This window comes from Streptopelia decaocto (genome assembly GCF_964273445.1).
Source record: "Streptopelia decaocto genome assembly, chromosome: 11".
Classification (NCBI taxonomy): Eukaryota; Metazoa; Chordata; class Aves; order Columbiformes; family Columbidae; genus Streptopelia; species Streptopelia decaocto.
Window position 1 is genome coordinate 9,950,618 of NC_138666.1, and position 26,991 is coordinate 9,977,608.

Genomic DNA, 26,991 nt, shown 5'->3' on the forward strand with positions numbered 1-26,991 from the left:
ACCTCCCGCCTCGCTGCGCGCAGACGTCGGTGTCGTGAACGCTCTTCCCGCGGCCGGGTGCGCTGAGGCGGTTTCCGGTCGGTCTGGCTGGGCCACCCGCGCCTGTTCCCGGCGCAGCGCGGCTGGTGGGTCGGTCTGGGTGCCGGGCTCGTCCTCTGGGGACCGGAGTAAGTGCGAGGATGGCTGAGAGGGGAGGCTTTGTCCTGGCCTGAGCGGGCAGCGTTGTTCGTGTTTAGCCCTGAAGGACACACGGTGTGTGAGGAAGCTCCCCCGTCCCGTCGCCCCGGGGGAGCCGTGCTGCGCCCTGGCCGGCTCGGGGCCGCCTTCTGGACTCCTCTGCTCACTGTGCATCCTCCTCCCGGACTCGGGGAGGGCTGTCCTGAGTGGGAATATGGAGTTCTCCATTGCGGTGTCATAAGCTTGTTTTTCTTGTGTCTGTGCCCATCCCGCCACCGTTTTAAGGACCCCTGTGAGCACTGAGAAGTGTCCGTGTGTCCCACCGCTATTTTAAGGGCTCCTGGGAGCACTGAGAACCTCCAGACCGAAAACTGTGGCTTAGTTCAGCGGGCTTCATTTCTTGCCATAACTGTTGGTACCAGCGTAGCTGCCGGTGGCAGCAAAGCTGTCACGCTAACTGTGTGCATTCTGCCAGGGGCTCTGCACCTTTCTGCAGGGTCCTGCTGCACAAGGGCTGAGCATCAGGTCTTTTCCATCAGGGGAGCGTGATCCTCTTGGTCCATTTCTCACAACAACAAAAAAAACCCAAAACAAACCTGTTTGTTAGACTCGGTATGAATCTTACTTATTGAAGTGGTTTTTATTTTTTTTATAATTTAGGTTTGGGGAAAGTAAATGCAGTCTACACCGTATAAAAACATTTTTCAAGTAGACATAATCTCCCCTCCCCGTTTTTTAATTTCCTTACTATTTACAGGTTTTCATAGATAGGTATCTAAATTATTTCTTCCCCCCCATTCTAATACGTAATATTGGAAAACCAGTGCATAGATTTGAAGACTGAAATTCAAGAGGTTGTGACTAATTTTTATAAGATTGAGCTGAACTTGGCATATTAAAGTGAAGGTGCCTGGCTAAATTTCTTGGAAAAGTTGGAAAGTTAGAGGTCATTCTCAACGTGCCTAATTGCAGCCTTAAGGAGAGCAGCACAGAATGATACTTCATTGTCCTGATCTGGAAGACATTAACCATGTCACCGAAAGCTGGAAAGGGCGTCCTTAGTTCAGAGTTCCGTAGGTTTTTGAAATGGTATTTAACTGTGATTTCTTGTGACTGATCTCCTGAATATTCTAAGCTGTTATCATCAAAAATATTTATATATTGTGTATGATAGATAATACTAGGAATGCAGAAGTTCTGCTGAAGTGACATGAATAATATCTTCAGGTCACCCCAAATAGGTGTGAAGCTGAATCTGTTTTTATGCTAAAACTTTGTCTAATCTTACAGAAAACACCCATGAGTTGAGTAAGCAAAAGAGCTGGTTGATTTGTAAGTATTTTTCTCCAAAGCCAAACAGAACAATACTATGTAACTGAAAACTTAAACCCAAAATGTCTGGTCTTGCTCAAATTAGGCAGTGAAATGAAGTGCAAAAGTAAATGTTGCACATGGTGAGTGACACAGTGGCTTTATAGGAGTTTGCGGATCTGTTTGCCCTTCCCTCTGTCAGTGCCTGTTCTCGTTTGCACGGCCCTGCTGCCGCCTGGTGGGAATATTTGAGTGTTTGCAGACAGCATGTGGGGTTTGTACTGCACACAGCTCACTGGTTCGGGTTAAAGAGCTTAATGATTAGCAATGTAGACACTCAGATACAATTTTTTGTCTTCAGGGTTGGTACGTGGGGATTTGCGTTTTGCTTTAAAAAGTAATTTTTCAGAGCTATATGTAATTTTTTTAACTCTTTACTCTAGACATTTCAAAAAATTAAATTACTTGTTTGTGCAACTTCTTAAATGGAAAAAAATAGCAAAAGTTGGTTTAAGAAATAGTCTTCTAACATGTTTTAATGAAATATGGAAAAAGCATCTTAGGAAAACAAGTATGTAGATTTAAACCTTTCTTTCATTGTTGTATCCCAAACCTGGAAATATTACTGTGAATTCCAGAATATGTGTAGGTTCCTTTTGCACAGTAATATTAAATATTTAATGTATTGAACATGTGCACAGATCAGCTTTTGGGTTGGGAATGAGTATCATTTCTTGATAACTTCCATATTATTTCTTGTTAGGAAATCTTTAGCAATTTGATGTGCTTAGTGTCCAGGATTGCTTATGCAAAAAATTGAGTATTATTTTTCTAAAGAAAAATATTAGCATTGGAAAGTCAGTATCGTTGCCAGAGAACTTCTAAGTCTTTTTTTGTTTGTTTGGGGTTTTTTATCTGGCTTAGGTTGGAAACAATAAAACTAGAACATCCCCCATTTTCCCCACTTTAAGATAAACTACACAGAACATGATACTGGATCCAGACAATTACTCTTTTTTTTTTTTTTCTTTCCCCTGAAGGATACTGTAGATATAGAAACTGGTTAAGGAAGTTGAAAGATTAATCATCTTTATCCATGTCTCTTAGCTTCAGAGGCTAATGATTTATAGAAATTTGCAGTAGTTCTTAAGGCATTTCAACAAAATCATTTAGATACAGACATAGTGTAATTTCAAATAAGGAAGGAAAAACTGCACAGAATTCAAAATCTCATATAAACCACATTACAGGGGAGACCATTTTTGTGCAACCCAGTGAAATATGTCAGTGCCTTTATATAAAGAGTTCATCTAAATGCTTCTGTCCAAATATGCAATTCAGATATTAATTCTTGCTTAACATTTTGCAGGCCATTTTCCTCCTAAAACACTTCCTGTATTTTCTTAATATTGTCCTTCTACTTCACTGCTAATATTTCTTCTACACCAATTGCATGTTTACCTTGACATTATCCAGCATTTCTTTTAGTGGTTTTCTCAGAGCAGTTGATATTGCTTACTTGTATTTTTTTTTCTGTGGGTTTTTTTGGTTTTGTGGGGATTTTTTTAGTGGTTTTTCATACTTAGATTTCTTATGAGCTACCACCTATATAAAATTCTGTCCATGTGGACTTAAATTCTGGTAGATGGCAACTTGCTGTCTTTATTTTAGATTAGAACATTATTAAAAATACAATGAGGAAACCAATAGCTCATCCTGTCCTTTTCTTCATATGTGTGTTTGTTACTCTTGAAACTCTTTTGTCTGTTAGTCATTCCCCTCCAGCAGAAATATTTTAACCTTCTCTGATCGTTTCTAGATCACTGTCTAATCTGACACTCCTAAACATAGAGTATTGAACACTGATAATGCTGTTCAGTCATGAACTTCACGGGTACTTAAAGGCTCCAGTCAAGCCTTCCCTGACCACTGTGCGGTGTTTTGTTGCTTTAATCCATCATGGCCTGTGTGAATGGAGGACCATATCTGGTAATTGAACTTGCAAGTTTTTAATATTAAATGTTATTTGAAAATGAATTTCAGGACTACTGATCCATGAACTGGTGTGACAGGCAGGGCCTCTGATTTGTAGCATCTGTCCTGCAAGAGGTGCTGTTGGAAAATTCATTTGAGTTATTAGAAGGCTTTTAATTGATGACACGCAGCGTTGCCCATCTATTTGTGGCATTAGTAGCTGTTATCCACTTATCTGAGAATAATTTAGTAAACAATGTCAGTCATTACCCACCTTAGTTTAGTCACAATGCTTCTTTGCTTGAAATGCTCCCTTTGACTTTCTGGCCCATGCTGATGTGTTTGGCACCTTTTTCACTGGGACACTGGTCTCAGGTTCTCCTGAGCCAGCCAGCCCAGGTGACAGCTTCAGGAAGAGCACTGGGGGGCGGAATGATGAAGAGATTTAATAATCAACTGGTAATGCAGTCATTGAGCAGGTCACCCTCTCAAGGGAATGCTAACTCCAGCGCTATCAAAAAAATCTACTGATAAATTTAAAACATATTGACTTTGTGTGGCATGCAATCAAAAGCTGGTGGCAATAACACAGCAGGGTTCTTAATCACTGTGCTGTTTCAGTCGTGCTCCTGCTGTCATATTTCTAAAGGTTCATTTGCTAATTTGTTGAATAGAATGCTTAAGCAACTTGTACAGTTTCTAACTTCTGTTCTAAGAGTATATGTAGTGTAATATTAGACTTCCAGATAATATGGGGGAAGATGTTTTGAAATAATTTCCTGCATGTGTTTGCAACACTGCATGGAACATACTCTCATGGGTCTTAAGAGGGTTTAAATCTGTTCGGATTTTTAAAAATTTAGTTTGCTTGTGGGAATATAACTCTTGTTAAGATGAACACGTGATGGGAAATATTGTGTAAATGAGTGTACATACCTCTTCAAGCCGAATATATTACTCGAGTATTCTAGGAGATGTAGTTTAGATTGTAGCTGCCAGCACTGCAGCTGAATATTGGGATTTTGCAATTGGAAAATCTGACACCGGCTGCTAGTATTTAACTTGTCTGTTTAGCTGGAGTGTTAAAACAGTGATGGCTGCTTCATACAACTGTAGTGGTGTTTGCCTGATGGATTGCAGCTAGAAACATTATCTCTTTGGGAGGAGGGGGAATAACAAAATACTAAGTAAATAAACAGAAAAAGGCATCTCTCTAATTCAGTGGCAGTCATGCAGGTAGAATTTTGTCAAGATGAGACTATTTCTCCTGGTATGAACTGGACGTTTTTTCTTTCCTCCCTGGTGATGTTATCTTCCACAACAAAGACAGCATCTTATTTCAGCCACTGTCATATGGTGCTTGCATACTTTTCAACGAAATATCTTGAAAATTACTTCTGGATTTTTTTTTAATGACATATACTTAGATTTTTAAAGCAAGAAAGAAGAAAACAGGCGTAATTTGCAGTTCTGGAAAGATTCATGCTACTAGGGAGTCCCTGAAAATTAAAATCCCAAATGCATGTTTATGTCCAGGATAGCAAAGAATGTAAACTTGTAATTAACTTTTAACATTTGGGCTCTGTAGAAGAACAGACGTGCTGGTTTTAATTATTTTAAATGTGTAATAGAAATTATGCATATTAGGCTGCATGATAATAATGCGTCCTAAGCTGTGTGATAATATCTTAAGTCGTACAGTCAAACTTTTTATTTATACTTTCATATTTTAATGTTGGCAGGTGGAAGTTTTCTCAGGTTCTTGTCCTTGTACTACTAACATTATCCTGAACTAAAGATGCATCCAGACCTGTCTCCTCATCTGCACACTGAAGAATGTAACCTAGTTATCAGTCTGCTCAAGAAGTGTCACAAGGAGGTAAGGAGTTTTTAGCAGAGGAAAGAGTGGGTGGGTTGGGGAAATGAGTGTCAGATAAATTAGTGAGACTATTATATGACCATAGAGAGGAAAAACCTCCTCTCGGCGGAACAGCCATGAAATGTAGCCAGTGCGTGTTCACTGAAGAAGTATCTGATGACTGTGTGTAAAATTTTGCCCGTGATTTCGTTAGGAAATAAACCATGCCTTAAAATTTCCTGTCCTACAGCTTGACAAATGCGGACCTGTTTTAAGAACTGAAACAATTTCTGCACCTTTTAGTACTGTGTGCCTCTCGAAAAAACAAATAAAAGCAACTTCAAATGCCTTTTTTTTTTTTTGTATGCTCACAGCATTTCCATATTCCAGCTGTCCACTGGGCAGATGCTTCAGTCTATTTATAAGCAGATGTGCTGATGGGGATCCGGACACGCACGGTGTCCTACATTCAGTGCTTGAGAGCTAAATGCCAATTACTGTTTGACTTCCACCTTCTTAATAGGCACCTACCCAAGGATGTAAAATGCCAAATTGGCTTCAGGCTTCTCAAGGCTCTTCATTGCTTCAAGAAGATAGAATCTTCATCTCACTCATTTAAGAGCCTTTTTAAAAAATCTGCTCTGTTGTAAACCTCTAGATGTAGAAGAGTCAGCCCCTGAGGTGGAAGCAAAGATATCTGCAGCATTGTTGGATATTATTAATTATTTTACCAGTTCTCTCATATATTCTAAACAGATATTCTGTACAGATATATTTCTGTATTAGTGCATAAAAAGTTCAATTTAATAGTTTCCACTGAGGAAAGGTTGTAAAAGCAAGATCAGCTGGCAGTGAAGTGACCATGTATCACATGCAACTGCTTCAGAGGGTCATCTGCTGCCCTTTATAAAGCAGAGAGGTATAAACAAGCTAATTATAGCACCGCTATAGTTCAATGTTTGTCATAATCTTTATTAACCCACTTCTACTTTCAGGCATATTCTAGTGGCTGCAACTGGGCCACTGCTTGAATTCTTAATAGATTTTCCTGTGTTATTTGTATAAATCTATCTAGCTGCTCATCAGCTGTAGAAATGCACATAGGTTTTCCTCTGACATATGGAAGTGACTTCACTCTTACCTCTTCTGTTCTTCATGGCCTTTTTTTAAAAAAAAAAATCATTAGTTCTCTAAAAGATTGGTCAAATAGTCTGTATTGATTATACAGCTGTAAATATCTATTAAAATCTCCACTCAGGTCTTCTGAATTGCTCAGATGCTCTGCTATGAGATTCTGTGGCATGTTAGCAAGCATCTCTGAAAAAGTTGTCCTGTGAGAAGGATGCATTTTGAGAACTATTTGATGGCTGATAGTATGAAATCACTTCAGGAAATCCTGGCTAAGAGGACAGACTTTTATGGTGAATATCCTCAGGTTAGCTGGGAAATGCCTTTCTGAAGGCAGTACCTGCGGTTGTTCAGTTGTAATACTTGAGTATGCGTAAGGCCCACAGTTGAGCTGCGTCGTAAAGGTGGTAAATGCATCTTATTTGTTAATCTTAAGATCTGGAGAAACTTAATCCCCTGGGTATGTGGTTGAGGTGATGGAGCATCAGGTCCTTTGCCTCTCTAGGTCATGAAGAAATAAGAAAAGCTAAAGCACAGAGGACACTGCCTCCAAGATGCCTCTAGATCTCCTTACATCTTTCTGTATCACAAACCGGAGTTCAGAATATTTATTTTTTGTACATTATTCAAACTAGTGTGAGCGAAAGCTGTAAGAAGACTGATTCCTAGATCAATAAAATATATGTTCTACATTTAGACTTTATAGCTTCAGCTAAGTTATCCTATTGTAGTCTGGTATACAATGTGGTGCCTTCAACTTTCAGCAAGGTTCAGAGTGGTTCAAATGAGGTTCGGCAGTAGCTCGAACTTCTGGCTACTCAGTAAAAAACTTACAAAGCATCTTTTTTTACAAAAAGAGAAAAGGCAATGAAGACCAGGAAATCTTGCAAAATGTGACTTTTAAGAAATTTAGAACTTCAGAGGAAGGAACCTTTGAACTGTAAATTTTGTTTTTCTCCCTCTAATTTATCAGCACAACATTTTGAAATTTTTTGGCCATTGCAATGATATTGACCGGGAGATGCGGAAGTGCTTAAAGAAAGAGGTAAGAAACAAATTTACTACAAGTTAAAAATATATTTTTTTTTAACAAAAAGGTCTATGGACTAGAAATAGGGTTGCTTTTTACTAAGTAGTAGAAATCAATAAATAGGCCTTGAAAAGTAAGCACATTCTGGAGTGGCATTGGAGACCAAATTTAAACTTTTTTTGATAAATATGTCTGAGAAAAATCTGGCTTCAGCAAATGGCATGGTCTATTTTTGGATATACAAAAATAGGCAAACGCTCATTTTAACCAAACAAATATTGCAAATAGGAGCTGACGCTTCACAGGTTGCTTGTTATTTTTCTTTTTTTCTGTTTTTTCAGTAGTGGTATTTGCACAGAATAGACTATAAAGCAGTAACGGGCACTTCTGCATGAGTAACACTTATTACTGAAGTCAGTTATGCTGTCTGAAGCTACTTGATGAGCTGCTGAATTAGGCCCTAAATGAAAATATTGCTGCTTAGGATGAACTCATTGTGGTGCTACAACTGCAAGAGAATGGAAGACTCGAGGAGTTAAAGTAGATGAGCCAGCTCATGGGCACATCTTCAGAAGAGTATCAGCTGCTCTGTAGATTTGCGGTTGTCACATCTATATGACAGAACACAAAAAGGAATTTTTCACACACCTTTTCACTTGAAATTGTACTTACTGATTTTGACATGAATTTCACGATTGTGTCTAAATAAGGAGATTTCAAGTGCGTGACAGCCGGACCAGTTTGGGCCCACTCTTTTCCCCCGGTCAGTCTGTGGGAATTAATTTCATTTGCCAGTGTCAAATACATTTTTCCCCCCAACCCCTGGAAAAAAACTGTAGCCCAGATCCAGAAAAGAATCAAGTACTGTTTCTTCCCATGTAATGTTATTTTGTTTCATAGAAGCCTTTACATTAAAAGGAGTTCTTGATGGGCTATATTTGTCTGCCTTCGTAAAATACAGCTACACTGATATGGCATTACTAGGAAGCCCCCAAAAGGCTGTTCACAAGTACAGAACTAGGTACAGATGAAGCTTTTAAAGATCCATTGTTCTCATTCTATAAAAAAACATGGATGGATTATTGAAAAATTAAATATTGGCATGGGAAAAAGTGAAGCATTCTGTAAATGTTAAGTAATGTTTTGGACCATTATTACAGTTATAAATGAATCAGTATAATGAGTGAAAAACTGCAAATCCTTTCCAAAAACAATCTACTTAGTAGTTTATTACATTATATGGAGAATTGAGTATTTGTGCGTTATTTTGGTTTTGTTCTTATATAAATTATTAAAAAATTGAACAAATATGTGCTCTAACTTATGGCCAAGAATAATTTGCTTCTCATGAAGTATATACCAAATCATGCCTTGATTTTAAATTTTTCATTTCTTTTAGCCATGAAAAGGTTTCCTTTTTGGCTGCAATGAAAGAAAGTTCGGCTCTTCCGTCTCCAGGCTTTTGGTAGTGCAGGGACACACTTGAAAGCATGGTGATCTTATGAATAAACCTAAACCGTGAAGGCTTTCTTGATTTCATTTTACACTGGATTCCCATCTCGGTTGTGTTTCTTTTTTAAACCATTAAAAAAAAAGCTCAAAACACTCTACCCACGCTCAACCCAAATTTGCCTTTGGCCCTTTCATCTTGGGTTACTACTTTATCTGTGCTTATAATTAATGACCAGGATCAAAAATAGACCAAGTCTGTGATGAAAAATTCTTGTTTCAGAAGGCAGACACACATTAATCAGTATCTTTTAAAAGACCTGTGCTCTAGAATAGCACTGAGGCAAGTTTTTTTTTCTAGTTTGTGTGTGAAGTGCAGCTGTAGTATATAAGATGGCTGTATAATTAAGTTCCTTCGAAGATTAACTGCATGTTCTTTATTAGAATGTTCTAATACTCTTTAGCTTAATAACCTCAAACTTAGAAACAGGTATTTTAATCAAGTAAATGTTAATTTCAAAGTAAAAATGAACCAATATATAGATATTAACAAGAACTGCCTTTCCAGTGCATCAAAGATATTGTTTCTGTTCCTGAGAAACAAATGCTTGCTACACTTTTAAATTTGACTTATCTGTTTAATGTTAACAGCTGATCTATTAATTTTCTTATCTGTCTTCCAGTTTGAAGAAAAAAGGGCCAGGAACCAGGAGATACGACGGAAACTAATTAATGCTCGCAAAAGCTCGGAGAAGTGAGCAGTGCTGGAGCTGGACAGCTGCTTCTCAACAGGGACGCTCGGCTGAAAGTTGGCAAATGCTTCTTTTGCGTCACCAGTGCTCAGCCTGTGGTTTGTGAAGTGGGGAAAAAAGAAATGCACCTAAAACATACTCAATCCCAGCAAAGCGAACAATGTGGAAAATAAAATATCATAAATGATCACTCACAACTTAATTTTTGACCTCTAAGAGAAAACTATGGTGGCAAGTCTTTGTTCGGGCATAGCTTTGTTATGATTGTTAAGTAACGAGGAGTCGGGGTGTGTGGAGTATTATGTATTCAAGGTTGCTGTATTCCCTGCCTTGTGCTGAGTTGCATCTATTTCTTTGTGTTTAACAGTTTTTCTTTCATCTCTTGGGTTTTTTTTCCTTCTTGCAAAACACTGAATGACTTTTCCATCACTCTTTGTAATGTTGTGATAACACTGCTTAAATGAATCGGCAGAAGAAATTTTAAACAGATGTGGATTGAAATTGAAAATTGCCTATCAAGTAATAATTGGATTTCTGGTATTTTTATTGGAGCTAAAATGATGAAACTACCATCTTCCACTGAGAAGATTAAAAATCCTTCCTGCCAACTGTATGTACAGTGTAGACTGTTGTAGGACAATATGTTCATCATACCCAAAGCAAGCGGCTTTAGAAATTCAGAATGGAACATTTCCAGGGATTTGCAAAGCATTGCCTTGATTTTTGTTGAGTACAATCAATGTGTGCTGAGTGATTTCTGAAGAGGAATGCTGCCAAAAATACAAGCTAAGTAGTTTTCCACATACTCTGGTACAAAGTTGAAATCAAATTATGACCGTTGCTGTTGATGGAAAACTAGTTGAAGTGAAATAAAGTGTAATTTGCCTTTCAGTGAGGCAAGTCAACTAGTGGTCTACTAACCAAGTTGCCTTATCAGCCCAAAAGAGCTGTTCACTTGCTGTCAAACTGTAGAAAGTCCTGAACAAGTGTCTGAATTCAGACGATTTGATATTGAAATGCATTGGTTTCTGCAGTGATAGAGCTGTTTCTATGGTTGTCTGCTGGATCCACCTTATTTTTAAATGACTCTTCTGTTCTGCGTACCAACAAAAGACTATTTAGAAAAGTAAATGTTGTCAAGCCAAATAAACTGTCTCACTTAGGCAGACAGAGTAGGGTATCTATTCTACAATGGATTCTATGGTTTGTTGTAAGAACTGTTGTTCACACTCAATCTTGAAATTAGTACATGCACCTGTTTTTGGAAGAAAGCTGTATTTTGTGATCCATTTTGAGAGATTAATTAGAATAATTTTACTTATTTTTCAATACCTGGATGGACCCAGTTAAATTTGTAAAACTTAATGACAGTTTTAAGTGAAAGTTCCATGAAAACTGAAGCAGTTGTTTCTGCATCTTTTGACATGCTGTCTGCTTTCTTAGAACAAGTAAATGATGCATTATTTGAATTAAATTCTTCAGTGGTTGGAAGTGGTGCAGTCTTTTTATCGGTAGTCTTCAGAATACTTTTGAAGAGTACTTCATAGTGAAGCTCCCTGACTGGGAACTCTGCATCCCTGATTCTTCTTCTATTTGAGATGGCAAAATCTACTTCAGGCAAACTCTTAAATAGCATTTGGAGATGCTTGTAATCTTTAAATAAATAAATAGAGAATTGTCCTAGAGATAAGGCTGAGAAGCTGATATCTGAGTACAGAAGCACTGAAGCTTTTCTTTCTTTCATCACCTTTTTTGAGTCCAGATCTTTCAGTAGAATAGTAACAAACTGTAATAAAAATCCAAGATCCACTTAATACAGCTCATTAGTCAGAATCATATTTTCAAAGATCAATGTGCTTAATGAATGAAAGACCAAATGCCATGCGCAGTTTCAATTAACACTCTGAACTCCATCTAGCAATAAATCTATTTTCCAGATAAACTTAGTTTACCTGGTGAAATACGAACACGTTCATCCTTCTGTTTCTCTTTGCTAATTGCCCACTAGTTGTGAGATACGATTCCTGTGGGTTTGTTTGTTTTTTTGAGAGGGATTATGTTCCCTATTTGATCTTGAAGCAGAGAAACACTATTGTAATAATATGTTGGATTTATCCGACAGAGAAAGAGGATAAGGGTGAAATGGTAAATGTGTTTTTTCCTAAAGTTACCTGAGTGATGAGTAGGGGACATGGTGGGTGAAATAAACCTTATATGTAAGGACTGGGAAAGCACTTTATTGTAATAATTAAGGTGCTGAAAGAACAGGTTTAAAAAAATACGTGTTTTGTTAGCGTGAAATCGGTGGTCTAAAGGCAATACTGTATCTTTACAAAACCTTTGATTACAAACTGTTCTTGACCTTTGTTGCCAGCAACCTAGGGCTAGAGAATTTTGTCACTAAGTAAATATGTGGAACATTAAGCCGATTTCTCCTCGAGCATTAAGTCGAAGTGGTTCTGTGTTCTGTTCCACAGTGGTTTCCAACGCCATGTGTTGCATTGGGAACCCAAGGGCCGGCGGCAGCTCCTCAGGGCGCTGCTCTGAGACGCCGCTGGGAAATTTTTTACAGCCCGCAAGAACAACAGTGCGAGTTTTTGAGTATTTTCCCCGAGCCCCTCAGACTGTCGCGCAAACACCCGCCGGACGAGCCTCCCAGCCAGTCCCACACGGGGGGAAACGGCGGCCGCACCGAGCTCCCCAAGACAGCCTTGGCCGCCTCCTGGGGCTGCTCCGGGGCCGGCCGCCAGTGCCCGGCGCTGCTCGCTCAGCTCGGCCGGTCCCGTTTCCCTCCGCCGCCGGGAACGCCGCGGGCCCCCGGCCCGGCCCGCTCTCCGGAGACAGCGGCCACCCCGCCCCGTTCCCGCTCCCCGCGGCAGCCGCCAGCGCCGCCCAGCGGCTGCGCCGGCTCGGCCCAGAGCCAGCGGGGGCGGCTGCGGGTGGCCGGGCCGCCATCTTGGACGACCCAGGGTGGCGCTGGGGGCTCCCGCCCTGCCCGGCCCTGGGTCACCGCACGGCCCGGCCCTGCCCAGAGGCTGCGGATGAGCTGAGGGACGGCCTCCGTCCCGAGAAGGGCTGTGTGCAGGGTGCTGGTGTGGTTGGCTTCGTCCCTGGAGGCTGTGGGTCCAGCTCTACCTCAGGTAAAATGATACCCACGCTCCTTCAGATTTACAGGTGCGAAAACAACATCCCCCACTCCATGGCTCCTCACGTTCCCTCAGTGGGTCCTTCGGGACAAAAGTTCTCACAGATGTACCCCATGCCCTGAAATACTCCGGAGATGTTATTGATCACCCATTGATGCCAAATTGTCTTGCACAATCCTATTTTACCAGCCACTTGTTTTTAAAATTAAGTTGATGTTATGCTCAGAACAGCACTGTTGAAATAAGCAAATTCGGTTGGACTTTGCTGGGCTCAGCTTTGAGCAGGGCTGTAGCTCAGAGCCTCATGTCATCACAAATCACAGAAGGGATCAATGCGGATTTTGTAAATAACCCTCTTTATGTTGTTTGGTAGGAACAGAAGACTACACCTCCCTTTCCCCACGCCTTGGATTTGTAGGTATAGCTGTAACAGGTCTTTTAGAAACAGCGATGATGTGCCCCAGCACAGTCTTTCCTCTTGCCCAGAGTTCAGGAGGGTGTTTGAACAGGCTGATGTGCCGGCTCTGGAAGCGGCCAGGAACACAAGGTCATCCTCAAAGACAACTGGCATTGTTGCAGTTTATTTTATTAGTGATTCATTTTGTGGAGCGTAGTGGTTGGTTTGTCACTTGCTTTATGTATTCTATAATATTTTAATTGTTTCTCCCGTGGCACCTTAGACTTTGGGTGCAAAACAATCCACCTGAGCTGTCTCTGTGAACTGAAAATTCCAGCTTTTAATTCCTACATTTTTCTGTAGCTTTCAGAACTAAATGTTTGTGTGGATTGTTTGATATTTTTTTTTATGCTGAGGGTGGTGAAACACTGTCCCAGGTTGCCCAGAGAGGTGGTGGATGCCCCATCCCTGGAGACATCCCAGGCCAGGCTGGACGGGGCTCTGAGCAACCTGAGCTGGTGCAGATGTCCCTGCTCATGGCAGGGGTGGCACTGGGGGAGCTTTGAAGGTCCCTCCCAACCCCAGCTATTCTGCAATTCTATGATTTTGGTTTCCTTCATATTCTGACATTACTGGTAATGAATATATAAAATACTTTGTGTATAAGTGGTGTTAGACAGCTGTGGTTACAAGCAGCCCACATAATAATCTTAAATCAATATTAAATATATGCTACTGAATAGTTGTCTTTGGGATGCTGATGGTCCCAATTTAATTTAAACTTCATCCCACTAGTGCATCTAAAAAACCTCAGAGGAAAACAAATAAAAAATCAAATCCCCAAATGAGTTATTCCAAATGGAATAACAGATCTTTCATAATTGGTCCACAGTGGCTGTGTTTAGGTGGATATACAAGTGTGTGGTGTGTGACAGCAACCAGTCCAAAACCTGGTCACTGTTCCCTGCCATACCGCTGGCAGGTGGCAACTATGGAGAATGGGCTTTGAGATACTCTTTTTGTGGGAAGAAAATTTGTTTAAGTAGGAAAATAGAAGAGGCTGGTTTGAGTTACAGTATTTGGTGTGAGGAAAATATTTAAATACTACAAGTTTCTTCAGAAAGCCAATTTGCCCTCACCCTGATGCAGCTGTGCTGCTGTTGGTTCTGCTTCGCAGGATGGCCAAGAATAAATAGCATGAAGGGATAGCAACAAAGAAACCTGAAACTCTCCTCTGGAGCTTCTTGGTATTCAGTATAGAAACACTTGAATTATCTTCTAGTTATAATAGGAGCAAAACATCCTCCCTTGAATTTTTGTGTGCTGGGCTTGTGTTCAAAGGCTTCTCTTTCTGTGCTTGGGGTTCAAGGTGAGGGGGAAAATGACGCAGTTGAACCAAATCTCCTAGGTGAGAAGTCACATATTATTGCAGGGAGTGGTGCATCACGGGCAAACCAATTCCAGTGTCCAGTACTCACTGGAGATGTTGTAATGTTACTGCTAAGTGTTTATTTGGTCTCACCACGTGTTAGAAGGTATTATACATGGTCATTGTGTACTGTACGTCACACTGGGGAAGCAGGAAGGCCATACCTGCAAGTGAAGGAAGAACTCTCCCTTTGGGCAGAATGGCATGTCCGTGTGAAAGGATCTCTGGTTTAATAGGTTGAATATCTGGGGAAGAACTTGGGACATTGTTCATAGGGACTTTTATTTGTGTCTTGATGGGCTTTGCATTAGTGCGGGCCAGTTTTAGTGTATTGTGGCGCTATTGAAGTTTCTTCACATCCTTACACCAAAAATGGTGCTTAAGAGATGTTGGTCACATCTGACAAGTGCAGGTCACATGAACTGGGTCTCTGGTGCGTCCTTTCCTTCGCTGTGGTGTTGCCTTCCATTTGCAGCCAAGAGGGTTCCAGAGGCTGCACACCAACACTTGTCTGTTTTACATGAGTGAGTTACTAGGGAAGAGGAGAAAGTAAAGGCAGTAATGTAGGGTTGTAGAACTTATTAGTAGCATCCAAAGCTACGTTGAAGTGGTAGTGTGTGTGTATATGTATCTATATGTGTATGTATCTATGTACAAGAATTAGTACAACAGTGAAATAAAGGAAATGGCAAATGTAGCCAACATTTCAAATATGAAAAGTATATGGATTTTGTTTTCCTCTGAGGCTGCCTGCTGTGTTGAAACCCTGCAGTAATACAACAGGGCAGCCTTAATTATGGCATTTACTTTTGGTTTGGGGGGTTGATTCAGCATATGAAAAGTGAAAAAAATTACCTAAAATCAAGAGAGAAAACAAAATACATTATCTGTTTTAATTTAGATGTGTTTGACTTGGCTTTGACAGTGAGAGGAGCTAAAATAACTTAGTAGCAGCAAGAAGTTTTGAATTATCATCATCTGCCTCAGTGCTAACCTGCATCTTAGAATTGTTTAAGCTAAATACATAATTACGTTCTGAATCTTGCCATTATCAAACAAATCAGATTGCTAATACTAATGAAGGATGTGAATGGTGTACAAATACAGCAAGTAAGAAATTTGCCATTTTTCAACCCAAGAGAAGGCATGACTGGCTAGTAGATTTGCCTGCAGACACAGATGCAAAGTATTTTTCCGTAAATAATGATTTCTTTTAGTAAATACCTTTATTTCAACATGATCAGCAATGACAAGTAATAGAAGTTGTTGCCATAAAATCTTTTAAGTATTCATGTAATGTAAGTTAAGTAACTCTCCAAAGTTAAATCACCATATTCTCATCTTCATTTCAGCTTCCTGTCAAAGTGGTGTTGAATAAATGCTTCAGCATACCGTCCTGGGGTCTATGGTACATTACAAAGACCCAGTATTTAGCAAATATAGCCAGAAATAGCTTGTGAAAACACTTCGTGATGGGCTCAAAAAAAAAAGCCATGGATATAAACATCTGTGAACTTTAGTTCAGATTCAGATCTGGTTTTATTTTACAGCTTCCTCTTATCTTTGTAAGCAGAACCAAAACCATGGTTTCAAGTCTCTTTTGTCCTGAGGATTAGATGTGTGGGCTTGAAACTAAATCCAAATTTGGTGGTTTAGGCTTCTGCTAGTTTCATCTTTTTTGTTTTGTTTCTTAATGGAACAAACTATGAACACCACTTTAGCAGCTGGCCATACAAGCTGCTGTTTTACCGTAGCTAAATTAGGGTTCTCAGTTTAAGTGTAAAATTGGTCCTTAGGAAAGGGAAGAACACAAGATGCTGCCCTGAGATGGTTGGCAGGTGGCAGGTTGATGTAGCATTTTCCTCCAAACCTATGCATGGCCCCTCAATCTTGACTTGCAATGGAGTACTGGAGTGATAATATATTATTACTCTTGAGCAGAGGCTGCTTACAGCGTAGGTCAACAGTTGCATACATAAAAAGTGTGTGAAGGAATCAGATTAGATACAGTAGCAATTTTCTGTTATAAGCAAGTATGTAGACAGGAATTTGTAATTGCAGTTGGTTTTCTGCAGAAATTATTATATTCTATTACATTCTTTTCACAGCAACATCAGGGAGTTCTTTCAATTGGACATCTTTTGAAATTGGTTTAAAGAATGGTATTCTTTTTAGTTTACAAATAGATGCTAGAGCCAGGGTAGTGGTTTTGTTTTGCGTGGTTGTGGGGAATTGTTTAATTCTCCTTTCTGAGTCCTCTTTCTCTAGGTCAGCAGCCAGCAGTGAGGAACATTAAGTAAAAATAAAACTCCTATTTTTAGTTCAGCTACATAATGTCCTATTTATAATACTGAAATTTCAGCTACTACCTGGCCCCTTTTTGTTCAATGGACCATCTCTCCTCTGTTAGCCCTCATTGCTCTTTTTTTCACACCTGCCCCATTTGATTATTTTGCAGTTGTTTTTATAGGTTTGGGGATGTTTTTCCAACATGGCTTTTAATTCTGCACAGTGCTGTCAGCCCGCAGTTCAAGTCATTTGACTAGAAGTAAGAGCAAGTAGCAGCTAGCAGGGGATACTCAAATCTTGGCATAATTCATCCTCAAAATTTGAACACCATTATGCTCTTAAAAAAAAAAAAAAGCTGCAATCATAATGATATATCAGTTTCTGCAACATCCAGATAGATGTTTTGCTTCTGGTTTCAATCCCTCATGACTACTGAAAATAAGATACTTTAACTTAGTTTTCCTCAGGATGATACATGACAGTCATTTGTGGTTTTTTATCCTCTTTTGTTTTGTATAAATTTTAACACGGCTCACCACACTAACAATATACCAGTGAGAGGGACACAGAAGAGCATGTACATAAACATCTCCTGGCTAGCCAATAAGTTGCATACTATTTGGAAGTGAAATTGTTAAAAATGTGTTGAAAACCTCAGAGTCTAGCTGAAGTCTGGGGTTTGGCAAGTAAAAGCTGGTCCTCAGCACAGGACCTTAGGAAAAATGCATTTGTGCAAAGGCAGTTTTTAGCCTGTCCCCCATCTGGGAGATGAGGCAGTAATTGTAACATGAAGAATAGTTCAAAAATACATTTGTCAGCTTAAAGAGTTAGAAGGAAATGTTGATGTGTCACTGAGCATGGTTCTGCTGCCACCATAGAGTAGGCTGCAAAATGGTAATATCACCCTGGTTGAGCCAAAACTAATGTAGAAAAGCTCCCAGTTAGAAGCAGCTTGTGAATCCAGATAGACCCTATTATGCACAAGGGAACAGGCACTGAAAATAACTTTTGTAAAACATTTTATTTATTTCCTCCATATGATGTATCTCACTTGAAAGAAATGAAATGACTTGTAGACCTACTGCTTTTCAGCTGGGTTGAGTCATGCTAGAGGCTGCTGAGGAACTGGGTGGGGGTGGAGGAGGAGGGAATGTCATTCTGGTAATGTGGAGCCCTTGTCATTGTGTGGCAAAGTTTGAGTTTTAAGAGCCATGATTATGCTGAGAGAAATTGTTGCATGATATGTATGATACGTGATGCCAGATAATACTGAGCTGGGCTGTGCCGTGTTGGAAACTGAATAAATAGATCGAGAACGTAGTTGGCCAGGCATGGCTGGTTTGCTGTGACAGAGGAGGCAGGGTCTGATGGCTGGAAACAGCTGTTCTTCAGGAAGATGGGGAGCTGCTTTAAGGCAAAAGTAATGTAAAACCACAATTTTTAAAAAAGCAACAAACCCAGTAATCCATGCTGCTTTGCAAAATTCAGTGGCAGAGGTGCGGAACACTTTATGTAATTAGATTTAATACATAAATAGCTCTAGATTTAATGAAATTTCAGTTATCTTCTGAACAACAACAGCTATTGTTTCTTCATGTCCTGTTTCATTTCCTTATTTGAATACAGATCCAAAGAGAAGTTTTCGTTCTCAGAGAGCAATTTTTTCCCATTCTTTAATATGCATTTTAAAATATCAGAATAAATGATAAGAAAGAATACATGAGATATAAATAAAGCAAAAATACATATTTTATGGCTGCTCTGTCTCAAGGCCTTCATCTGTAGTTGAGTAAAATATTCATCTTGGAGAGCAGGGCAGCGGTTGGAATGAGGTTGGTGGGATAAGCATGTAGTTCTAGTCTTACATTTAGTATTGTGGTATCTGTGAGAGGAGAGAAAGGTGGCAGGGTAGAGATCTGCAAAGGGGGAATATTTGAGGGTTGTCAGTCCCTGCTCAAGGAGAGGCCGCACGAGTGAATGAGGTCAACAGAAGTGTAAAAACAGAAAATGTGAACAAGTGGTAGAGTGAGCAGAGCCCCTCGGAAAATGCCCACGGTGTATGAAGGGAGGAGGAGGAAGAGGAGACAACTGAACGTAGCTCTGAGAGGAAAGCCAGGAAGGAAGCCAGGGAGGATGCAGCTCTGCACCAAACTGAAGATTTAATGGGTGATGATAATTTGTGGTGTCAGAGGTATTGATGGGGGTTTGTAAGAGACAATAAGGAGAAGACAAAGTTAGGTCTTGGATTTAAGAAGGCCATCAGTGATGCCTGTGACAGCTGTTTTAGCAGAAGCTAGAAAATCCATTTCTGTAGAGCTGATGCAGATAAATGTTCTGCACTCAGAACAGCTTCCTGAGTGAAGAAAATCCCACTTTTAAACTTCTTTTCCTTTAAGAAGTTATGATCATTTTGTGTCTCATAACAGACATCCTCCAGCTATTCATTAAAAGACTAATATTCTTGCACTTTGTACAGTCATAAGTAATGTGTGTTAGACGTGACCATTCCTGGCAGAGCTCCAAACTCTGTTTCTGCAAAGAAGCATTTGTTTGCCTTCTACTTAATAACAATGGAGGGGATTAAGATACTGCTATAGTATTTTTTTGAATATTTGGAGTGTTCACTGCAACAGAATACATTTGCTAGTCATTGCACTCTCCCAAATTATGTTTTTAAATGACAGACACCTCCTTCCTGATCTCCCTTCCGCTGTTCACCTTTCACTTTGAACAGAATCCTTTCCAATGCAATCAGCTGGATCTGACACAAGTAAAATATGCTAAATTACATCATTGTTCTTCTGTTTTTCCAGAATTTTATTTTTCCCCCTCATTTAATGCAAACCGATACTGTATTCTTGGCTTTGTGGCACATGGTGCATATATTTAGTATAGTGTTTCAATTATTTCTGTGTATTCAATATCTTTTTGGCTTGCTTTTCATAAACAGTTCCAAACTGGTGAAGTTTTCAAACCTAGTGCTTTACTTGTTTGTAGAGCCTTAAGTGACAACTTAGTATGGCTACATCTGCATTTGGAATTAAGTATCTTCACTTACAGACTGGTTTAAGACAGGTGAAAAGTAATACTGACATGGAATTCAGTAATTCCCTTCATTTGTGTTAGAGAAGAACACTTAGTGGAGGCAGTGATGACTTCAAATATTTGAATTAGATGAAAAACTACTATTGGTCTAGAGAATAAAATGTGACAATAAAGTGGGAATACAGTGCTTGCTTTTGCACACATGCATTCTGCCTGCTCTGGATGAAAGATCATGACTGATAATGAAAAAAGTGTGACAACAGTTTGCATCCCTATGTCTTTGTTTCATTAACGTGGCTAGTGCACTGAACTGGATTGAAAATAAGCAGAGGGAATATTTACAAACACAGATGATGAATAATTTCTTATGGTGATATAAACTGTTCAAGCTTGTCTGTTCCTTGGACACTAACAGAATGGATTGGTTTTGTTCCTTGTGAAAAGGGACAAGTGCCTATCTGTTGGGTTGTATTAACCAGTGTTATCAAATTAAACTCTAGGTGAAATTCCACCAGGAAAGTAGCTGATCCACATAGCAAACAGTATGTAACTCTCTACCACTGAGATGGAGATAATGAAGCAGAGATGAAGTAGAATTTAAGCTTGAGATACAAACTGTGGCTTCAGAATCCAGAGGTTATTCATTAAGTATCTTGGAAACCGAGAACCTTCAAGATGCTGACTCTTCCTTAAATGTTTTTTTAATAATTAAAATATCAGATTAATCACAGAGAAAAATGTTCTTCATATTTTGCCTTAAAATTAGGAATCTCATTTTTTTTTTCTCGTCCTAGACAGAAAATTAGTACTTTTATTCAATGAAATTAGTAGGTCAAGAAGCACAATCTTATCTTGAAAACAGAAAAAAGCAAACTTCTTTAGTGTGGCCTGAGTGCTCCAGAATCAAGACTTATGTCCTGCGGAGGTAGAAATGCCACCTGCTGAACCAGGAGATGGTTCAGAAAAGGCAGAGATGCTAAAAGGTATAAGTTGAATAATCTGAGCGAGAGCATGTGTGGACCTAGAGGCAGTATTGTGCAGAAGGTGCCAGGAAGAATCAGGATGCAAAACTGTCCAGGTGGAGTACATAAAAATCTGGAAATGGAGTAGAAAGAGAGGGAGAAGAGAGTCTTTTAGTAACTGCCGTGCCCTCAGTATGTCTTTGAAGGTCCGGGGGAGACGGTTTGGTTTTCTCAGTGAATGAACAAACTCCTTTTGTTACTGTAGTGCAACCCCATACATATCTAATGATACATAAACAAGTTAACAGAAAATAATGTAGATGACTGCTGTAAAAACCTCATAACTCACAGTAATGCTGATGTGAGAAGCAGCTTGGATCTCGAACTAGTGAAATTAGTGCAGCATATTTGAGCTAGCAGTTTATTGATGTAGAACAGCTCATGAGCTCAGTAATTGTTTAAAGAGGGAAACTTTTTTCTAGGTACTTCAAGTTCCTGCCAGCCAAGTTCCTTCAGTAAGTTGATGTCTACTTTTGGCTTTGTTGAAGATATTTTAAGGAAATGTAATGATTAAGACGTCTTCTTGCTTGAAGTGCACTGTAATCCATAGATTGGGCATTTTGGTTATCTTGCCTGATCTGGAGGCATTCTTCAAGCGCAAATCTTGAGTGTGGCCCAAAAATTCACTGGACTGAAGGAGGACTGGCTTAGTACGTGGTAGTATCTGTCTAGGACTTGAGAGGACCGGACTCTTGGCACTCTGCTTTCAGAGCTCATCTCTGACCTCCCAGATGAGTGCCCCACCTGTGAGCCCACAGGCTGTTCCGCAATGAGATATTCTCAGTCCCTTTATTAAGTCTGTTCTGCTTTGCGTGAAGTATTCAAATGCTAATGGTTACTTGCTTAGCCTGTGTTCTGGTTTTGGTACCAGTAAATGTATGATAACTTTTATATTGGGTGCTAATTCTTAAAACGGGGGACTAACAAACTTGATGATGACACAGGACCCTGTAATTTTCAAAGTTTATCAGTTCATCCTTTGATCTTTCTCTTCCCTTGCCACTTTTCCGTGTGGTTTTCCAAAAAGACTGGTGAAGGGTGACCTATCTAGTGCAACAGCAGCAAACTAAATGTCTATTTGAGGACAGCCAGAGAAACAATTACTGAAATACTGACCAGTGTCTGTCTATCTTTAGAAAGTGAAGCTAGAGATGTTAATTCAGAAAAAAATAAATTTAGCTTAATGACGTGCTGAGACATTTTGTCTATTCATCTCAGTGTTTTTGTTGAAATTAGGTAAGTTGGTAGTATGACATCTATGATAGGTTACTATTTTTTCAATCTTTTCAATAGTATATTAAGAAAGAGCTTAGTAGCCAATTGCAAGATGATCCCACAATACACTGGATTCACAGGTTCAGTTGATAGGTAACACAGTCCTAAAATCCTTCCTCTGCTGAAACACAGTGTGCTTAACTGAGTGAATCTACCAGAGAAATACTGGTGATGATAGCAACGTAATTGAATTTAATAGAGAATAAATAATAAACATCGAGGCCTTTATGATCGAATACAAGTCGTACTTTGTTATATGCTGAGAATGAATGATGAAAAATATTGCTGGAATTTTATGGTTTGCTACCAACTATGTTTAGAATTTAAGGTATGGCTTTATTGTGTATCCTTCAGGTTTTCAATTCTAAACCTGTTTTTCCTGAATAGACTTGGATTCTGAAAATCTGAGTGATTGCTGTAATTTGCAAGAGCAATTGTGTAATCGCACTTTGCAAACTAGGTGATAAAAAATTCATTTTGTGGAAGACAGAACAAGGTATGAATTTTTATGCTTCAGAAAAGCTTTCTTTCCACCATTGAATATCATCATATCTGTAGGAAAATGATAAAGTATCAGTACTACATGAAGAAAGAAATGCATGGACCTCTGAGCACATATAGAGAACCTGGTTTTCTTCAAAGGACTGGGGATCCCAAGTTCATTAAAATGCCATGAAAGCTTTGGTTTTGAATACTGTTTTGGATCTCCTCTGGAACAAGAAGGATAATAATGGTGAACTCCCGCAGGAGTAGTTCTGAATCTGGTCTGTTTCTGCAGACCATTTTTTTGCCACTAATTCATGTTTTGGGTATGCGTAAGTAGGACTTGTCTGTTCTGGTGTTGGATGTCCCAGGCGCTAAAGCTTCTCACTTCAGTTGGATAAGCAGAGAAAAGCAACAATATTAACAGGTATATGTCTTGTCTGATTCAGCTGTGGAGAAATCCAGTTGCTCCCTCAATTTGAGTGATAGCTTTGGACAAGTAATTATCATGTTATCCCAGTCATCTTCCTTATTGTTAAGGGATAGGTGAGTAGATACTGTTTCTCTGCTGGTAAAATTCACGGCAGCAGAGCAAATTAGCTTTAAGTAGGTGTATTTCTGAAATGTATGTTTTTCAGTCCCTGTCAGGAATTGGAATTTGTTGGCTGTTATGGTTTTAGTAGCTAGTTAACACATTTTTGTGTTTTATTCTTGGGATCCATGTCACGGATGTCTGTGGCTCATCAACAGGTGCTCTGCATGTTTTGCATGCTCTGCATGTCCCATTTGAAAATGATTAAAGTGAATTGTACAATTTATTCTATGCAGGAATAAAGCAGGTAAAGATCCTGTTCGCTTACTGCTCCTGACATGTTCTTCATTAATGGTGGCACATTAAGAGGAGGAGGACTATAGTATTGTTTCCTTACTGTTAATGTGAAGTAGTTACTCTTGATTGGAATTTGGTAAAAGCAGTGATGTTTCTATGGACTTATTCGTTACTTGATACTTAGTGCTTCTGAAACTGTATAATTTTTGTGTGTTCTCCTGAATTTTATCCTTTTCTAAAATCTCTTAGATTCGACCCTTTCTCCTTTTTCTGTATCTCCATTACTGTGTATAAACATAAATAAATAAAAATTAAGATAATAAGTCGCTTTTGATACAAATACATGCAATAAGAAACTTAAAGGAATTATGTTCCACATTGTGATGTTGCTACCAAGACTTTCTAGACTGGTGTGATCCATTTTGTTTTTCAAGCAGAATGCAACGATCTCTGCGTTTCCCTGTCCTGCTTTTCCTTCTGGCATTTTACTATCATTCTGGAGAAGGAGGAATAGGAGCCCTTTTTTAGACAATCACCGTGATTTCCTGTGAAGGAGTGTTTTTGCTTTCTCCTCAAATGCGTGCACATCTTACAGACTCGTTAACCTTTGAGACAAACAGAACTTTTCTCATGCAATGTTGCGTAAGGTGCCTAACGATAGAGGCCAACCCTTACAACATTTCTCCTCTTACTAGGTACGAAACTTTAATAAGCAAGTGTTGGTCTTTCATGTCTTGGCTGTTTGTCTTGGTGCTGTTCTCTTTCCCCATCTATCTGTAATATTGATCATAGCAGCCATCGAGGCATGTTGAAATGATCACTGTACTGTCACTACTGAATGAACAATGCATGTGGCTGTTTTGCCTCTGTGACAGTCTTTCCCTTGATACATTTGCTGCTTTCAGATGTGTGGGGTACCGAGCTGGGTAAGCTCTTTTCCTTGGACAGTTGTGCATCATGCTTCATTTTTTCCCTACTTCTCCCTGAGCTGGCAGTGATTCCAGAGGCAACAAAGCAGTTCATTGACAATCATCCAGGAAGAATCGCTTTGTTTTCTTTATTAAACTGTGAGTTTATAAGACAGGGACTGGAAAGGGCTTAGTTCTAGTAAGTTAGAACAGCCTAAAGGGTTTTCTGTGCTATACCAGCAATCTCCTGTGTACCAGTGGTAACATCCCTACTGCAGTGTAAATCGCTGGGTAGCTCATCATACCTTTTATTTAGCTGAATATAAATAAACAGCAGGATACTTGAAAGAAATAACACTCCAGAGAAAACACAATCCTAGTGCAATTAGAGCATTTCTATTTAGATAATTGCTCACTGAAATTATAAACTTGGATCTAATCCTCAAAGGACACTGAAAATTGGCAGTTCCAGGATGATATGCTTCTTTCACTCTTCCACCCCCAACCCCCTCCAACATGAATATCTTTGTTTCTCAAACCCTAAACACTGGGGTTTTGGGTTTTTTTTGGGGCCTTTTTTCCTGCTATAGTGAGAGTGATACTGAAAATTACAAAATAGCAAAGGATGCCCTGGAGATAATCTAATTTTTGAGGGAATCTGTGTAGAGGAGCGATAACAAGCATGGTAATTTACTGCTGCTTGAAAGAAAAACGTGACCTCATGCAGTTACAGAGGGGCTTGCCCTAATTATGGGTGCAGACAGGGTGGTCACCAGGGTATTGGTGAGACAGGCACTAATCACAAACAAGTATTTACCTCAATGTGACTGTTCTCCCCTACCCTCTCTTTTATAGGACTATGCTTTTGGGGAGTATTTTTTTCCATTTCTAAGAACTGTACTTGGTGCTTAGACTAGGAGGAAGAGTTCTCTTCTGGCCATCCTAATGACTTTGGATATGAGTTTAGGTCCACTAACTCAATTTCTTTGGATCTTTCCCCCTATTTATAAAGGGGGGATTACCAGCCATGGGTAGGACACTTTGAGTTATTTCACATGCTTTAATTTGGTTTCTTTGTTCACTTCTCTGTTTGTAGATTTTAAAAAAATCCTTAAATTTTCTGTTAAACTGAGACCCTTAAAAGCCAGAAAACTGGGAGTACAAAGAGACTTCCCTGTTATACTACTCAGCACAGTGCTCTGAAACAATAATGTTTTGGCCAGAAAGAAGCTGTTTTTAAATACTGATGTGTAAAACAAATCTCCCCTATAATCCATGTGACTGCTTTGTTCAGTTGCATTTTCTTAAATGTCTCCTCAGTTCTTTGTTTGCAACACATTTTTTGAGACATTCTTGCACTTGTGGTTTATAGAAACACTTGCTGCTTTGAACACCTGCCAAAAAGTAGGGGTTTTTTAAAGGATGGAACTAGAATAAAGATCTTAGGTGTGTTGCAGTTCACATGATTCAAATCAAAAGGTTTTTTAAAATAACATTTCAACACATTAATTACTAAGAAATTATTGAAAGCATTGATAAAGCGAAATGTGAAGCCAGTAAAGGTGTGTATGTAGTACCCTTATTGGTACTGAAAACTATCTCTGTATTTATGTAAGATTCCAGATCAGAAAAATCGAATGTTGCCTCGTGTACGACTTAGAAATACTTATTGGCTAAAGGAGTAAAATATGCCTTGAGATAATTTTTTTCTGAATATTCCAGAGCTCAGATTTTTTTCACAAATATGTGAAAAAATGGGTATGTATCCATATGCAGTTTCTGTGCACTAGGCCTCTTCCCCAGTGCTTTAACATTTAAGGGAAGGGAAAAAATGTGGGTGTGAAAGTACGGGGGCAGTTTGAGAAGCCGCTCTTTAAATGGGATGGGATTGTGTCATTCTGTCTCATAAATTCCATCGTAAAACCATAATTTACTTCTTAATCCTACTTCTGAGTAATGAATATTCATCGTATCTGTTCTTGGTTTTTGGTTGCTCCCATCACTAGGAACATCTTTCCACAGCCACCAAAGAGCACTCTGACTGTCACTCCTCAGGACCGCAGGGACGTGGATTTGCAGGGACCTGTTCTGCTGGGTTTGGAGCCTGGAAGGTCTGTGTGCAGCAGGGAGAGATGAAACTGCTTATTCTCCTTTCCACCCTGGACTGTGATAGCACAGATCAGTTCCAGTCCCTGGCATAAAGTCAAACGGATGCAGACTAAGCCTCTGCCTCAACTAGTTTTATTGATTTCAAATTGGTAAAATACAGTGCCGGTCTGCTCAGTATCCTCCCCATTCATGGTGTGTTTGACACTCCCAAATGGGCACAGAGCAAAAGCCACAACAATTGAGAATTCTTCTGAGCTGAGGAAATGCTTGTTGACAAATTTCCTTGATTTTAATTTTGGATCACACTGTTAGATCAGGGCACAGCAGACTTAATGGCTGATGAAGTCATCTCCATTTTCCTTTGTCGCTTGTGGTCTGCT

The 26,991-nt window shown here is 39.5% G+C and overlaps 1 protein-coding gene and 1 long non-coding RNA gene across 4 annotated transcripts in view; both read left to right on the plus strand.

Annotated features, from left to right (window-relative positions):
• Nucleotides 1–14: 14 nt before the first annotated feature.
• CMC2 (C-X9-C motif containing 2) lies at nt 15–10,716 on the plus strand. 3 transcript variants are annotated; one of them, XM_082062957.1, is made up of 4 exons: nt 15–167; nt 5,205–5,341; nt 7,422–7,493; nt 9,611–10,716. In XM_082062957.1, exons 2-4 carry the CDS (start codon nt 5,261–5,263, stop codon nt 9,683–9,685), a joined length of 228 nt encoding a protein of 75 aa, XP_081919083.1. In that variant the 5' UTR covers nt 15–167; nt 5,205–5,260; the 3' UTR covers nt 9,686–10,716. The 3 variants fall into 3 exon arrangements, with proteins under 3 accessions (XP_081919083.1, XP_081919084.1, XP_081919085.1); XM_082062958.1 differs by lacking the exon at nt 15–167 and adding an exon at nt 3,368–3,477; XM_082062959.1 differs by lacking the exon at nt 15–167 and adding an exon at nt 3,901–3,921.
• A 1,982-nt stretch (nt 10,717–12,698) lies between these two features.
• The window catches only part of LOC309444564, a 92,226-nt gene continuing 77,933 nt past the window's right edge, over nt 12,699–26,991 (plus strand). Inside the window, exon 1 of the long non-coding RNA XR_014185081.1 lies at nt 12,699–12,819. This is a non-coding gene — a long non-coding RNA (uncharacterized lncRNA). The remainder of the gene's footprint in view (nt 12,820–26,991) is intronic.